The sequence below is a fragment of the Medicago truncatula genome, chromosome 7 (assembly GCF_003473485.1).
Source record: "Medicago truncatula cultivar Jemalong A17 chromosome 7, MtrunA17r5.0-ANR, whole genome shotgun sequence".
Classification (NCBI taxonomy): Eukaryota; Viridiplantae; Streptophyta; class Magnoliopsida; order Fabales; family Fabaceae; genus Medicago; species Medicago truncatula.
The window spans coordinates 5,499,949-5,514,679 of NC_053048.1; the positions used below are offsets into that span (position 1 = coordinate 5,499,949).

General features: G+C 31.5%; 2 protein-coding genes across 3 annotated transcripts; one reads left to right on the forward strand and one right to left on the reverse strand.

The window, feature by feature from the left end:
• The first annotated feature begins 283 nt into the window (after positions 1 to 283).
• On the forward strand, positions 284 to 7,313 carry LOC11425104 (truncated transcription factor CAULIFLOWER A). Its single transcript, XM_003621473.4, has 8 exons — positions 284 to 659; positions 4,317 to 4,389; positions 4,538 to 4,602; positions 5,421 to 5,520; positions 5,624 to 5,665; positions 6,009 to 6,047; positions 6,327 to 6,475; positions 7,003 to 7,313. Exons 1-8 carry the CDS (start codon positions 475 to 477, stop codon positions 7,118 to 7,120), a joined length of 771 nt encoding a protein of 256 aa, XP_003621521.1. The 5' UTR covers positions 284 to 474; the 3' UTR covers positions 7,121 to 7,313.
• A 522-nt stretch (positions 7,314 to 7,835) lies between these two features.
• On the reverse strand, positions 7,836 to 13,200 carry LOC11430315 (probable E3 ubiquitin-protein ligase HERC4). 2 transcript variants are annotated; one of them, XM_003621474.4, is made up of 9 exons: positions 13,017 to 13,200; positions 11,788 to 12,056; positions 10,769 to 10,962; positions 10,632 to 10,679; positions 10,105 to 10,177; positions 9,735 to 9,906; positions 8,569 to 9,000; positions 8,304 to 8,495; positions 7,836 to 8,128 (listed from the first exon to the last, which is right to left on the reverse strand). In XM_003621474.4, the coding sequence occupies exons 2-9, from the start codon at positions 12,044 to 12,046 to the stop codon at positions 8,068 to 8,070; spliced, it is 1,431 nt and encodes a 476-aa protein (XP_003621522.1). In that variant the 5' UTR covers positions 12,047 to 12,056; positions 13,017 to 13,200; the 3' UTR covers positions 7,836 to 8,067. The 2 variants fall into 2 exon arrangements, with proteins under 2 accessions (XP_003621522.1, XP_039683624.1); XM_039827690.1 differs by having other exon boundaries at positions 11,788 to 12,054; positions 13,014 to 13,200.
• Positions 13,201 to 14,731: the final 1,531 nt, after the last annotated feature.

Here is a 14,731-nt window from a genome sequence, read left to right on the forward strand (position 1 = left end):
TACGCACAATAGCATCAACTATTTAACTAGACCCGACAGTGGAGATAATAGTTTAATATAATTTATTTTTGGTGAAAAATAATTTAATATACATATTTATTTTGGAATAATGATTTAATATACCTTCTTTTTTTTTTAAGAAATGATTTAATATACCTATTCTACACTATAATACTAATTTTGAATAAAATAGCAAAAATAGAAAATGTTCCCATCCTAGGCTATTAATTAATTAGACACCACCCATTTCTTCTCAAACTCTTCAATTCCTTCAGGTGAACAATACTATATACTCTCTATCTACTCTTCCTAGGGTTTCCTTCTTTATACATCTTTCTTTATATGTAACCTCTTGTGTTACTTTTTTTAGCCTATATATCTCTTTGTTTATTTTGATTATTCCTTCTTTCTCATCAGAACAACAAGAACAATTGGTGGTAGCTAGGTTAAACAAAAAAAAAATCATTCATCATCATGGGAAGGGGTAGGGTTCAGCTGAAACGGATCGAGAACAAAACAAGCCAACAAGTAACTTTTTTCAAAAGAAGAACTGGACTTCTCAAGAAAGCTAATGAAATTTCTGTTCTTTGTGATGCTCAAGTTGCTTTGATTATGTTCTCTACCAAAGGAAAACTTTTTGAGTATTCCTCTGCACCAAGGTTAGTTAATTAATTAGTTTGCTTCACTTATATATATCCACTATTTTATTTCCATTTTTGGGGTTATTAATTTCTATATATCATATATATACTTTTGATTGTTTTGGATCCATCTTTTTTCAACATCATCATCAAAATCTAGTTAAGGAAACTTTTGATTTTTTTAATAATAATAAATAATATATAGATCCTAATTAATTATTTTCTTTGTTGTTGTCATGTGATGTATGTCAATATATTTACATTTTTATTATAATCAAGAAGATGTTAATTAATTAATATAGATATATACATTTTTTGTTTAAAATCATTACTCTTGTATAATCTTAGGTTCTTATTTTTTTTTTTTGGATAAAACCCTCTCAAAAAAATAAAATTGGATACAAGATTTTCTTTTGTGGATGGTGATTTATGACATTCTTACCTAGACTGAAATAGCACATAGTTTTGGTAAAAAATTAAATATACCAAACCAAGCAATACTCATGAATGAGTACTTGAAGTTGCTGTTTGATTGTACTTTGTTTCTCTATTTTGGGGTCTGGTCACATAATCGTGCTTCACTATCCAACCCTTTTTCTATATATGATCTATCTTTCAACCCATACTTCTGGAAGATTTCCTTGAAGTGTTTGTAAAATATAAATCATTCATAGACATGACAATACATTCTTCACCTTCACTATCATATATAGTGTCATATTCAATTCAAGACAAGATATATAAATACGTGACTTAGCTTGTTGGGGAGGAAGGTTTTTTCCCCTCTCTTTAATATAAAATATTAAACACATTGGTATAACTATTTTAGGCATAATTTTTTTTTTCCATCATAAAACAGTGATCCAAAATCTGTCAAGACATCCAAAATTCAGCAAAATTTTAGGCATATTATTGTATACAACACAGATCAAGTCATTCACTTGGTGCTACTACATATAAATGATGCTTATATAGATGATTAAATGTTGGATATAGATCAACTTGTTTGAGCTAACAATTAAAGGATCCAAGTTTAAACCCTGATGATCAATGAAAAAAAACTAAAATACAACTAATAGAGTAACATTTGTTGATAGTGGTCTCTGTTCGTCTTGAGTAGGGATCAAATTTTTTAATAAATTTTACCGTTAAAAAAAAAAGAAAGTAACATTTGTCGATAAAAGAAAATCATCCTTAAAGATGAAATACCATATATAACTCAAGTTGTGAATAAAATTAAACTTTGCCTTATCTTGGTTTTCTAGATAAGAGTTTGAAGTTTGTACTATTTTCAGATTGATGGAGTAATCCAAAGATGTGCCTGCAAATTTAGTGTCTAACACCAATAATATTATAATCTTGTAATGGATTGAAGTACCCTGATATTCCCTATAATTTATTTTGCTTACTAAATAAAATATATCATTCACTTGGTTATTTTTGTATAAATCATATATAGAACTAATGTATTTTTTTTTCTGACAATATAGAATTAAATTAAATCTACATATATCAAATAATAACTGTATAAGTCTATGTATAACCTAAGCTGTGTAATACCTGATATATATTACAAGAGAAGAAGCTATAACCTAATAAGCTAGGTTTTCATAACCTAGATACACCACCGTGAGTAAGAATCTATGAATAACCTAAGCAAAGCTACATGACCTAACTAAGGACTATACATACAAAAATATATTCCCAAATTTATATATATGATAAATATAAATAATGAAAACTGTTGGAAAGACAAGGTGCTGCAACAAAATATTTTGCCTAAATTGTATTGTAGTATAGTGCAAAAGTAGTAGTCAGAGAGGAGAAAAAACTGAAGTAAAAGGCTTTCAGGATTCCTGGTTCCTATAGAAAGAAAAAAAGAAGAAACAAAGCATATACATTCTTTGATAGTATAATATTAATATATACTCAATTTAAGACAAATAGTTTAATATAATAATAACTAAAAAAATGTTTTGACTATAGGATATTATATTTCCTAGGTTATTACATAAGTGTCACAACGTTATGATCGACACGTATGTCATGTTATTCCAAATATCATTACTGCTACTCTAATATTTTTTAGATGTAGCTACTCTATAGTTGTAAGTTGAAACTAAGATTACAAACTTTATGATTAGAATGACATTTTAATATATACTTCGGTTATCTTTTCAAACTATGCCTAAAAAATAATAACACATTGAGATAAAAAGGCTCAGCACTAACAACCCTTAATATATATGTTTTGTAATTGTTTAATACTTGTTTATAGGGTTAGATAATGATAAGTTATTTATGAATATAATAGAAGTAACAAGACAAGATATTGATTCCTTATACATCTTGGGTAAGTTCAGTGTTTGTGATGGCTTATCATAAAAAAAGGGTTGATCATTTTTTACATCATATGGAGCTTTATTGAGAGGAAAAGGTGCACAAATTTTTTAAGGAGGGGTTGTATCCAAATAATAACTATGTCATCTCACATTTAAATATTGTTTTTTAGTTAGTTTATTTGGAGGGAGGGTAGAGATTTTGTTCTTGTGTTTTTGGACTAATGTTTAGTAAGTAATTGGTTGTTTTATGTCATTTAAATTGAGAGATATGTAATGGCTTGTTGTATCTCTTGTACTTTATGTTAATATATTGTTCTTATTTAATTAATATTATTTTGCATGTGTTTCCATGGTTTTATTTTCTTCTTTTTAGCAATAAATTTATGGTGACATACCTGCCTAAAAGAAATATGATAATTTATGTTGTTAGCCACCCTGTTTCTTTATTTTATTTTTTGTCTTCTAAATGTTAATGTGTTGTGTTGATGCTTGCAAGCAAGGATTTTTGGTACCAAGGCTCAATATAACGTTTATGATGTAAAAAATAACAAATTAGATTAATATAAAGCTCCATATGATGTTTTATTTATTAGTTTTATGGAGACCAAATATTTCAAAGCTCAATATATATATATAGTTTGGTCTCCATATCTATTAGTTCTAAAATGTGTCAACTATGGAGACCAAAAAATTGCATCCTATAAACGTTTTAAACACCATTATAAAAAAGAAAAAATTATATATTTATATCATCAAATGAATCCAACAGCTAAAATCATGAATGTAAACAAGTTAAAAAAATTGGTAGTAGTCTAGTTTGTTGTTAATCTTGTGTAAACTCTATATATAGAGCATCTCGTATTCATTTTTTTGCATCTTTTTTCAATCAATTGAATATATGTTGTTCATGAGCAATTCTAACATGAGCACAACCAAATCAAATTTATTTGGACACATACTCATAAATGAAAAAAATTAAATGATTTTTTTTTAGAGAGAAAAGAATTAAATGATGTGACTTAAATTATTTCTCTTTTAAATTTTTACATTTATGTGTGTGCATTCAAATAAATTTGATTTGGGGTTGTGTCCAAACCAAAATTTCTCGTTTCTCTTATGAGTTTCCTCACTTTCATCTATAATAAATTTGTAACGTGCATCTCTATAACACTCATTAAATCTTTCGTTCCCTTTTTTGAACCAAACAGACCTTTACTATTTTTTCGACTTTTGCATGATTATTTGATGTATCCAAATTTTTAGAACTGAATTTATTTATTTTTTTGTTGAAGTTTATGTGTTTAATAGTCTCCCATTTTGACCTATGAAACAGTATGGAAGACATTTTGGAGCGATATGAGAGACAAAATCATACAGAACTTACTGGAGCTACCAATGAAACACAGGTACTTCACTTGAAAACATAAATTTCTATTGAATATTACAAAGAAAAACAATAAATTTAAACATGCTTGATATAACATGAAAATGAATATATGTGAATTATATTATTTCCATGTACGTCACATAGTAATTGGGATAATTTTTTTGTAGGGAAATTGGTCTTTTGAATACATGAAGCTCACTGCTAAAGTTCAAGTCTTGGAGAGGAACTTAAGGTACTTTTTTCAAACTTTGTTACTTGTAAAATGTACAAAAACAATTATTTTTACCTTTAGAAAATATTGTAAAATTACTTCATGCCACGACACTTGCACGATGCAGCAGCTATGATGGATCCGAACTCTTCCACGTGCATCTGGATCCCCCCCCCCCCCCCTACTGCACCATGCAGCGGATTGCAGGACCGTTTAGATAGGAATGTAGTTGGTCTTGCTTTCGTATCTAATGACCCTGCAGCCGCTGTATGGTGAAGCAATTATAGGAGATCCAAACTCAACACGGAAAATGAGTTTGACAATCCTTTTGCGGTCTTCGTTTTAACAATGAACACAATATTGAAGTAATTTACTATTTCCAAATATCATTTGGATTTTCAAAATCAAATATAAATAAATAGAAATAATAAGTGCTAACATAAGAATAACATTTAATCCAAATGTAGCTATTTTGGTAGGGTTTTCTTTTTACTGGGAACAATTCATTTGCAAACTCTTCCACATGCATCTGGATCCTCTATTGCACCATGCAGCGGTTTGCAGGACCGTTGTATCTAACGGCCCTGCAGCCCTCTGTACTTTGCAGTAATTATAGGGGATCGAAACTCAATGAATTTAACAATCATTTTGCGCTCTTTGTTTTTACAATGAACACAATATCGATATGAAGCTATTTTCCTATAGTGTTTTGTTTTTACTGGGAACAATTCATTTGCTAAATAGTATTCATCAATTACATTATGTGCTAGATGTTTCAAAATCAATAATATTATGGAAAAAAAAAATATACTATATACCTTATATCATCTTCAATATAGGAACTTTGTGGGAAATGATCTGGACCCTTTGAGTGTGAAAGAGCTGCAGAGTTTGGAGCAACAGCTTGACACTTCGCTAAAGCGAATCCGAACAAGAAAGGTAAGAATGTTTATTCTTTAACAAGAAAAAAGAAGAGAATAAATGAGTTAACATTTGATTTTTCAGCTGAGGATCAATTAACTGATCAATATGATTTTTGCAGAACCAAGTTATGAATCAATCCATCTCAGAGCTGCATAAAAGGGTAAGATATTTATGTTATAGATTTGATTTAATTTTTCTAAAATTGAATACTTACAATAAGTACATTGAATGACACAAAAAAGTGACCAGTATCAGAATATCTTTGATATACTTTTTGGAAATGAATTTCATATGCAAATTGCAATGACATGTTAAAGCTAAGTGATATATATAACAAAATTGTTTGATACTTCACAAGCAATTAAATCATATGCCATTTGAGTATTATCTTAGATATCATTTGTGAAGTGTAACTAGTTTTCATATAAATGGAAGCAAGATTTTTCACATAAATTTTTTAGATATATAAATATAAATATAAAACTTTGCTATGTATATGACAGGCAAGGACATTGCAGGAGCAAAACAACAAGCTAGCAAAGGTAGAATTCACATTTCTCTCTAACATTTCAGCATACAAATAGGGTTTCAAATAAAGGTCTGCGATCGCAACGTGAGCTGCAACACAACACTTTTTTATGTTGTCAAACCCGCAATGCGACTGCAATTGAGGCCCCATTGGCCGTATTTTATTGTGATTCTCCGTAATATCAAGAATCGCAACATAGCTGCAACTGCTACCACGACTGTTATTTAAAACCTTCTAGCCAATAAAGGGAAGTAAAATAAAAAGACTAATGTTTTATTACATTTATGTTTAGACAAAGGAGAAAGAGAAGACAGTGAGTGAACATCCACAAAGATGCCTAGAAACCATAGGCATAGGGCAATGTTCATCCACCCTCAACTTAATTTGTCAGCCAGAGGTGCTACCACCACCACAAAGACTGGTTCCTTCTCTAAATCTCAGGTATTTCTTTTCCCTTCTAAGCATAATGTAGATCCTAATATGATTTAGGAACTACATATTGATGTTGTTAAATAGCCACACTACAGTGCTATAGTGTAGCAGAATTTGGACAAATCGTTAATGTTCCACAATACGCTATATAGTACAAAATGTTGTCAAATAACGACTATAGTGGCCCTATGGGTTAGCGAAAATTTAACAAACCGCTATATTCCATGATTTGCATTTGTCATCATTACATACAAATATAACTCACTTGAGTTGGTCCGGTGATCTTGGTTTAAGACCTTAGAATGTGCACCTTTTAAAGTTCTCAGGTTCGAATCTCCCTGATGTCAATTTCGGTGGACTAGTTTGACTTCTTAAAAAAAAAAAAAAAACAAATTACATACAAACATACATTCCTATATATACATATGTGTGTGTACATGCATGTAGCAAATTTTGTTGAGACAATGTTAGCAAGCAATGTACATTGTTGTACTATGATAATAAAATGTGTGAAAATGATGTGTGGATGGGTGCAGTGGGACTTTACAAGCAAGAGGATCATTGGAATTTGAAGAAGCAGGTGAAGCTCAAACTGTTCCTAGAAGCAATCATAGTCTCATACCACCATGGATGCTCCATCATCTCACCAACTAGATTGACATCTATGTATTTATGTATGTATGTGAAAGACATATTTTATTATTATTATTATTATTATTATTATTATTATTAAATCTGTATGATGAATGTGTAAGTAAGCCTTATATTAAGGCATCAACTCTTCTGTTATATAAGGGCCCTGCCCTGCTCTTCATATTTCAAATCAATGAGAATGCAGTCTTTCCTATACGATGACAGATAGACATGTCATGTGCCATTAATATATCTTTTCCAATTTGAGAATCCCTTATTTTGGTTTTAAATGTTTTCTTTTTTTATATAAAAAAATAAACTTATAACCATGATGAAATTGTTAAGAAAATTATGTATAATAGAATAATAACACAATAAGTTTTAGAATATAAGTATTAAAAACAATCTATTTGTACAACTTAGATTTTACAAGATTTTAAAGTTTATACAGTTTTTGCTATTATTGTCAAAAGCATTATAAAAATAACCTTTGAAATAAGTACTCATTGAATAAAAACCCAATTACTATCTTGACCAGAAAAAGAATAATCCAATAACTGTTTATTGAATATTCCTTGGATTATAAAGGGGTTGCTAGTTGCAACTGGTTTGGAAACTTAGTCACATGAAGTTTATGAACATATCTATATGCTTTCAACAAGAATTGCACTGTACTCCAAAACAGTGGTGAGTGAGTGCTGAAGATTGAGAATTGGGAACATAAAAAGTAGGACACTTCTCTAACATGAGTAAATGATCTCTTTATTCAACATAGCCAAATTATTTGTCTATGTACATTACTCTAAAATACATTATTTGGTACTAAGCTTCTATGTAAATAACAACACTATACACTGCATGATTACTTCTGTTTAAATAATAACACAGTTCCATGAATGAATACAACAGTTACATATATTTCATGAATACAGAAACAATCATGATTAATTCTAACTTCAAATGCTTTGTTAGATTTTACTGTTCTCTTCCTCCTCTTGTCCATGAGCACCACCAGCAAGCATGTACTCTCTGCAATCAAGTTGTTGATATAACATCATTATATGATTCGTTGAGTAATATAAAGTTGAATCCTAAGAGATACTCGAATATATCAATGATATTATAAGATATTTTCTAATATTCTAACCGTGCATAACTCTTTTACATTGACGCTGCATATCAATTAAAATTGTATGTAAAATACCTGAGTCTTCCACAGAGACGAGCTAAAGCATCGGATCCAGTTCTATATGCAATATCCTCAACTTTAGCAGCATTAGATAAGGTCATACTATCTGCCAGTACAAACTCACACAACTCCTTTAACGAAAAAGCGTCAGTCAACACAGCTGAATGGCCACCACCAGCCGCTAGTTTTCGAACCTCCCCAACACACCTGTGATGTCGAAACTTTAACATAAACCTTACACAATCATGTAGAAGATTCTTCAACTAGAAACAACACATACCAGTCAACCGGTGATGGATACCAAGCATATGTAGATTTCTCATTTGCTGCCTGACCATAACTATTATAACCCCATCCATGTATTCGGCCATCTCTCATACAAATAAGAGTGTGAGAATGTCCACATGCAACAAGTTGCACGCCTTTTGGAACAACTAAAACTGGAATGTTTCGGAAAAATGTCCGAGAGTCATTAGGGATACACGAGAACAATCCAGTGTCAGGGCCGAGGCCTAACTGACCAGATTGACCTCCACCCCAAGCATAAAGTGCTCCTTCCTGAGTTAAAGCACATGTATGTACACCACCGCATGCTGCGTCTTTTATGAAAATACTATCGAGGGAAACCACCCTCCTTGGAATTAACTCTTTATCCCCATACTGAAGTGAAGTATGTCCCAGCTGGCCCATATTTCCTAGCCCCCATGTGTAACTGCAAGATCCAGGAAGGAACAAATATAAATAGTGATGAAACATTTTCACAAGCTAAATTCCATAACTAATCATTTTTAGTATGGCTTATATGGTTCCCAAATAACATATAACTGGAACAAACCACTCCTTGCACAGCCTGGTTAAATACAAGTATGTCTCCATGTATCAGATGAGCAAAAGAAACTGAATTGAAGCGAAGGAGCTTGAGGATTTATGCCTCAAAATTGAGAATACAAGATTATCATTGTAAACAAATTATACCTAGTAATTATGATGCATGCACATGCACTGCTATACATATTTTAAGCTTAAAGATACCGTAAAAAAAAATTAAGCTTAAAGATTTCAACTACTACTTAAAAAGCATAATGATACTATAGTGACACTATAGCGCTATAAGACTTTGAAGGAAAAAATCACTATTATTCCGCAATCGCTATTTAGTACAAAATATTGTCAAATAGCAGCTATAGCCACGCTAAAGCTTTATGCATAGCAGAGTTTAAACAAACTGCTATTTTCCACTGGCTCTAGGAATATATATATAACTATAGTTTTATATGTTATAACCAAGCCAAGGGTCAAGGGAACAGAAACTTGCATAATAGATGCAGCATTTCCATTGTATTGTGTCTCTTCCGTGAGATTCCCTAATGTGTCATGCGGAAAACCACATTTCTCAAGGTTAAATTTATAAACATCTCCATCTAGAAAATCCTTTATATCACTTACACCTCGCCCTTATCAGAAATGGCTGCAGTGTGGTACTCCCCACATGACACTCTGGTAATCTTGACGAGCTCGGGGGCTTCATCAAGGAATTTAGCATAAGAACTTATAATGCGAGCTCCCTGTAGTCCCTCACAAGTAACACCTCGGCCAAGTTGACCTTGCTCGTTGTAGCCTGGTTTATGAAAACAGTAAGACAGCTCTGATAAGTAAGTTGCAAAAAACCCTCATTTTGTAATGATCAAGTTTACTTTCCTACATTCAACCCATAAGGGAAATCATAGACATAAAATTTATAAATCATGCAAAAATAACAACATATTTAGAGTTTAGACGGACAATAGTGAATAAGGAAAGGCAATGACTGAATTACCCCAAGCTTGTAGTAGGCCATCCTCAGACAAAGCAACCACATGAACAGCTCCACAAGACACTTGCTTAATGGTCTGTACGTAATGATATGAATGATTGAGAAATGGAAAATGAGAGATCAATAAACAGACAGAAAAAAGTAAAAGATCACTATCATTATTGCATTGTTTAATGTTGTGTCCGGCTAAGAAAAGGAACAGAAACAGTTGCGCATTCTATTTCACATTTAATAAATTTAAACTAAATCATAGCCCTAGGAAAATGAATTCACTTGTATATGATAATTGCCAATATGGGTACAAACAAGAAATAAGGCAATAAGAAATTTAATAGAATAATTACATTCACAAAAAGAAATGGCCAGTGGATACTTGGATCTATATGCATATAAACAAGGCAAATAATAAAATAATAAATGCAAAACAAATATATGGATGCATTATTTCTTTTGATTCATAATGAATGTATACATGGATATGTTACATGTATATAGTAGTTAGTGGTTTATGCTCAAACATAAAAACTTACTGTGTTAGGTTCGAAGGCACCCCAAAACAATCTAGGAAGATTCGATCCCTGGATTATACAAAAATAAGTTGAATAAAAATCATATATGACATAGTATAATATCAAGAACATTGCATTAACCCTTAAGAAGCTAATACCTGATTTTGTCCCCACACCCAGAGCCTTCCAGTCGACACGGTACCATCATTTTCACGAGGTTCTGCAATGCAAGCAGAACAATGTGCACCACAGGCTACAGATTTTACAAACTCCGACTCTAATTGTTTGACTTTCTTTGGATGTTTCCTTCGCTCCTCAGTTCCATCACCAAGTTGACCAAACTCATTAGCCCCTGAGAAATGGGATACATGCATTAGCCTTTGACACTTGCCACTTTTATGTTTACTAGCCACGATATAAAACCATTAATAATAGCAAACAAACTTAAAATTAAAATTGTAAATTAAAAAGGAAAAATCTATAGCAAAACTAATTAACTCTTGACCATATAAACGTTATTGATCCCAGATAGCAGAGCATATTTAGCCATACGCATATGCGATTGAGCAGAAGAGAGTGGTTTTCGTGAGAATCCACCACATGATAACTCGAAAATGAAGGACTTTCCGGAAAGTCACCGTAGAGTAGGCTGGGGTCAGGGGGACTCCTCTGCCGAAGCCAATTTGCACCTGACAGACTGCAATCTCAACTACTGCAGCGACAGCCACTACTTTAAACCGCTCCCTCTACTTGTCTACCATAGTAACAGCACTGCTATAGCGCGCTTTTGATGACATTGATTGATATTGTTCCCTACTAGTAATAAACTATCAAATGAAATCAACTCTAACTACAAGAAGGAATGAACTACATACAGAAGATGGTCTCTCCTGACACAAACCACATTCCATATTTGAAATGCAACGGAAACTCCAATGAGTCGTGTTCGTCCTAGAAATATACCAAGTTCCTTCTAAAGAAATGCTCCTTAGACCCTAGCAGGGTCTAGTACCCAAAATTGGGGTGTGAAGGTATGAGCAATTCATTTCAATTTTGTTTAGTTTGAGTGATTAAGTATCATAGAAAAATAGCTCCAACACTATAAAACAGTTTTTGAATGAATAAATGAAGTCATGAACAATGAGTAAAACAAGCAAAGAGTAAGAGAAGTCCAAACCCCAAGTGAAAAGCAAGCCATCAGAGGCTATTGCAGCTGTATGCTCCCGACCACATGCAATATCCAACCAGCGTGTATTGAGACCAGCCGGACATCCAAACAGCTGAGGAGGTAGCTGTTTTGGAATCCTTAACTGATCGTCTTTCTCCTTTCTCCCTGTCTGCCCGGATTGATTATACCCCCACACATAAATAGCACTCTTCCTTGGTATACTCGCTGCCACGGGTTTTGTGGTCCCCAAAATTGCATCAATATCCATAGATTATAACCTTGAGATGCAAAATCCAACAATTTCAATGTCTTAAGCAGTCAATAATTATAAAAACACCAATTGCATCAACATCCATAGATTATTGACGTTAAGATGCAAAATCCATTAAGTTCAAATTCTAAACTTCGATCAATGATAATAAAAAGGAAAATTTTCTCTCATGATCCAGTAACTTAATTTCAGGTAGCAATTTCATCCATTATCTTTTTTTCACGTCATTTTAATCCTTCACCCATGTTAGTGTATGAGTTTTCCAGCTTAAAAAATGGATGAAGGACCAAAATGACTAAATTTTGATGTAAAATTAATTTATCTATCCACATGAGCAATTTTGCCAATTAAAAACACCAATTACATTTTTTTTTTTTTTAGGAAAGGTTTGCTTATAGCATTTCACTAATAATTAAATCACAAATACATGTGGGAATCTGATCAAAGGTAAAAACACCAATTACATCAATATACATAGATTTTGCATCAATATTTATGGCATGACATATATTTAAGCTTCAATTTCTTAATTTCAATCAAGAAAATTAAGAAATTGATTGAAATTAAGAAATTGAACTTGTTGACATTGGAATGCAAAATCCAATAAGCTCAATTTCTTAATTTCAATCTATGATAATAAAAAAAGCACAGCAATCAGCAATTGCACCAATATTAAATTTTGTATAGATTGTTGACATTGGGATGCAATGTTCAATAATCTCAATTTATTAGCTGCAATCAATGATAACTAAAAATTGCATAAATATCCATAGATTGTTGTCCAATAACTTGAATTTCTGAATTTCAATTAATAATAATTTAAACACAAACTATAACAAAGGAAACAGCAACACATGGTATATATGAATATGATATGAATGATAATAATGGGAATATAAGTACTCTAGAGAGAGAGAGAGAGAGAGAGAGAGAGAGAGAGAGGAGAGAGAGTAGAATACATAGATACCTGGAAGAAAATGGAGAAGAAATGAAAAGAAAGAAAGAGTTTTGGTTAGTTTTCCTTTATACGCACGGAGGAAGGCAGACAGCAGGAAAGGAATGCACGGATGGTCGGTCGCGGTGAAGTCAGTCAGGACTCAGGACGAGAGGTGTCAAATGTTTTTCCGGTTTCTCAAAGGTTACCCACCCATTGGTAGATATCAAATATTATTATTTACTCCTCCCTCCCCTTTTTTTTTTTTTTTTTTTTTTATAAAAAACAAATAAATTAATTGAAGTTTATGTATTTGATTTAAAATATAGACCAAATACATTTAAAAAGTTAAAAAGAATTTTGCTTTATTTTTTTGATAAAACATTATATTTAATTCAATAAAAAAAACATTATTTTTAAGATATTAGTTAATAATAGTAAGTGGACCATGTTATTCGACTTTGACTTTGACTTTGTAATTGATAATAGAATTGATAAGATAAGATTAGGAATATTTCAAAAAGTAATTATTCTACCAAATTTTACTCATTTTTGTGTGACCGATTGTTATAATTTTTTGCAAAAATTTCCTTCAAAAATATGAACGAATTGAATTAATAGTAAAGACGAAAGGTGATGATGAGAAATTGTTTAGGAACAAAAAATTTAAAACGACTAAAAGAAAAAATTAAATGTTTATAAAACTAAAAACTTATTTAACACTTATAACATTCAATTTATTATAGTGTCATTGGCATACTAATACTATATATAAAAAATATTTACCCGTGGTTAATGAATGTGAGAAAAATACAGGAAGATGAGTTCAGAATCTGAGTTAAGTTTAGAGTTTGAGTGCAGCGGATAAAAACAAATATAAATATATATAGCAATTATAATGCTCAAGCACATAAGCAAGAGACTTTCAAATATTCAATCAAAACTGAAAGAGACTTTTAAGTGTTTACAAAAAAAAAATTTGATCTTTTACACTTGATATTTAATCAAAGGTGTAAACAATTACAAAACAGAACAAACTCTAAGAACTTGAAATTTCTAAGATATGAATTAGTAAGAAATTCTTAAGTGTTCTTTGCACTTTTGAATTTGACAATGTAAGGGAACAATTAAAATAGCAGAGTCTTGTTATAATTCGTCAAGTCTTTAGCTCCTTATATAGGCAAGGATTTGAGAGACGTTGAAGAGGTGTCATGCATTAAAATTCGTTGAGAAGCTTTAAATCAAGGACGTTGGGATATTGTCTAATATGGATAATATGTCGTTAATTAAACATTTGAAATTCCTTTGATGCAATTGAAATTATTTGGTCATTCTCTTTGTCTAGGTTCTTTGTCTGTTTCCACACGTAGTTAGAAGATGAAAAACTGTACTATCAGAGTTTGATAGAGACAACTACAGAAGAAGACAAATCTGACGTGGCTTCTGGGTCCCTCAGAGTCTTATGTACTTCGGAGTTTGATGGTCATCGGAGTCTTGTGTTCTACAGAGTCTAATATAGATCTTCAGCTTCTTAACGACTAACTTTCTTCTAATCCAATGTATTGACTTCTGATTGACCTTTCTTCAGATACTCTACCAAGTTTTATAGTTTTTCTTGTGCTTTTGATGCTCTTATACATGTTTAGACCTTGTTAAATTTTATTCTATGAACCTGCATACTTTAACATATATTAACATATCATCAAAACTTCAAAGGAATTGTAGAAATTCAATTTTGTCCCAACGGT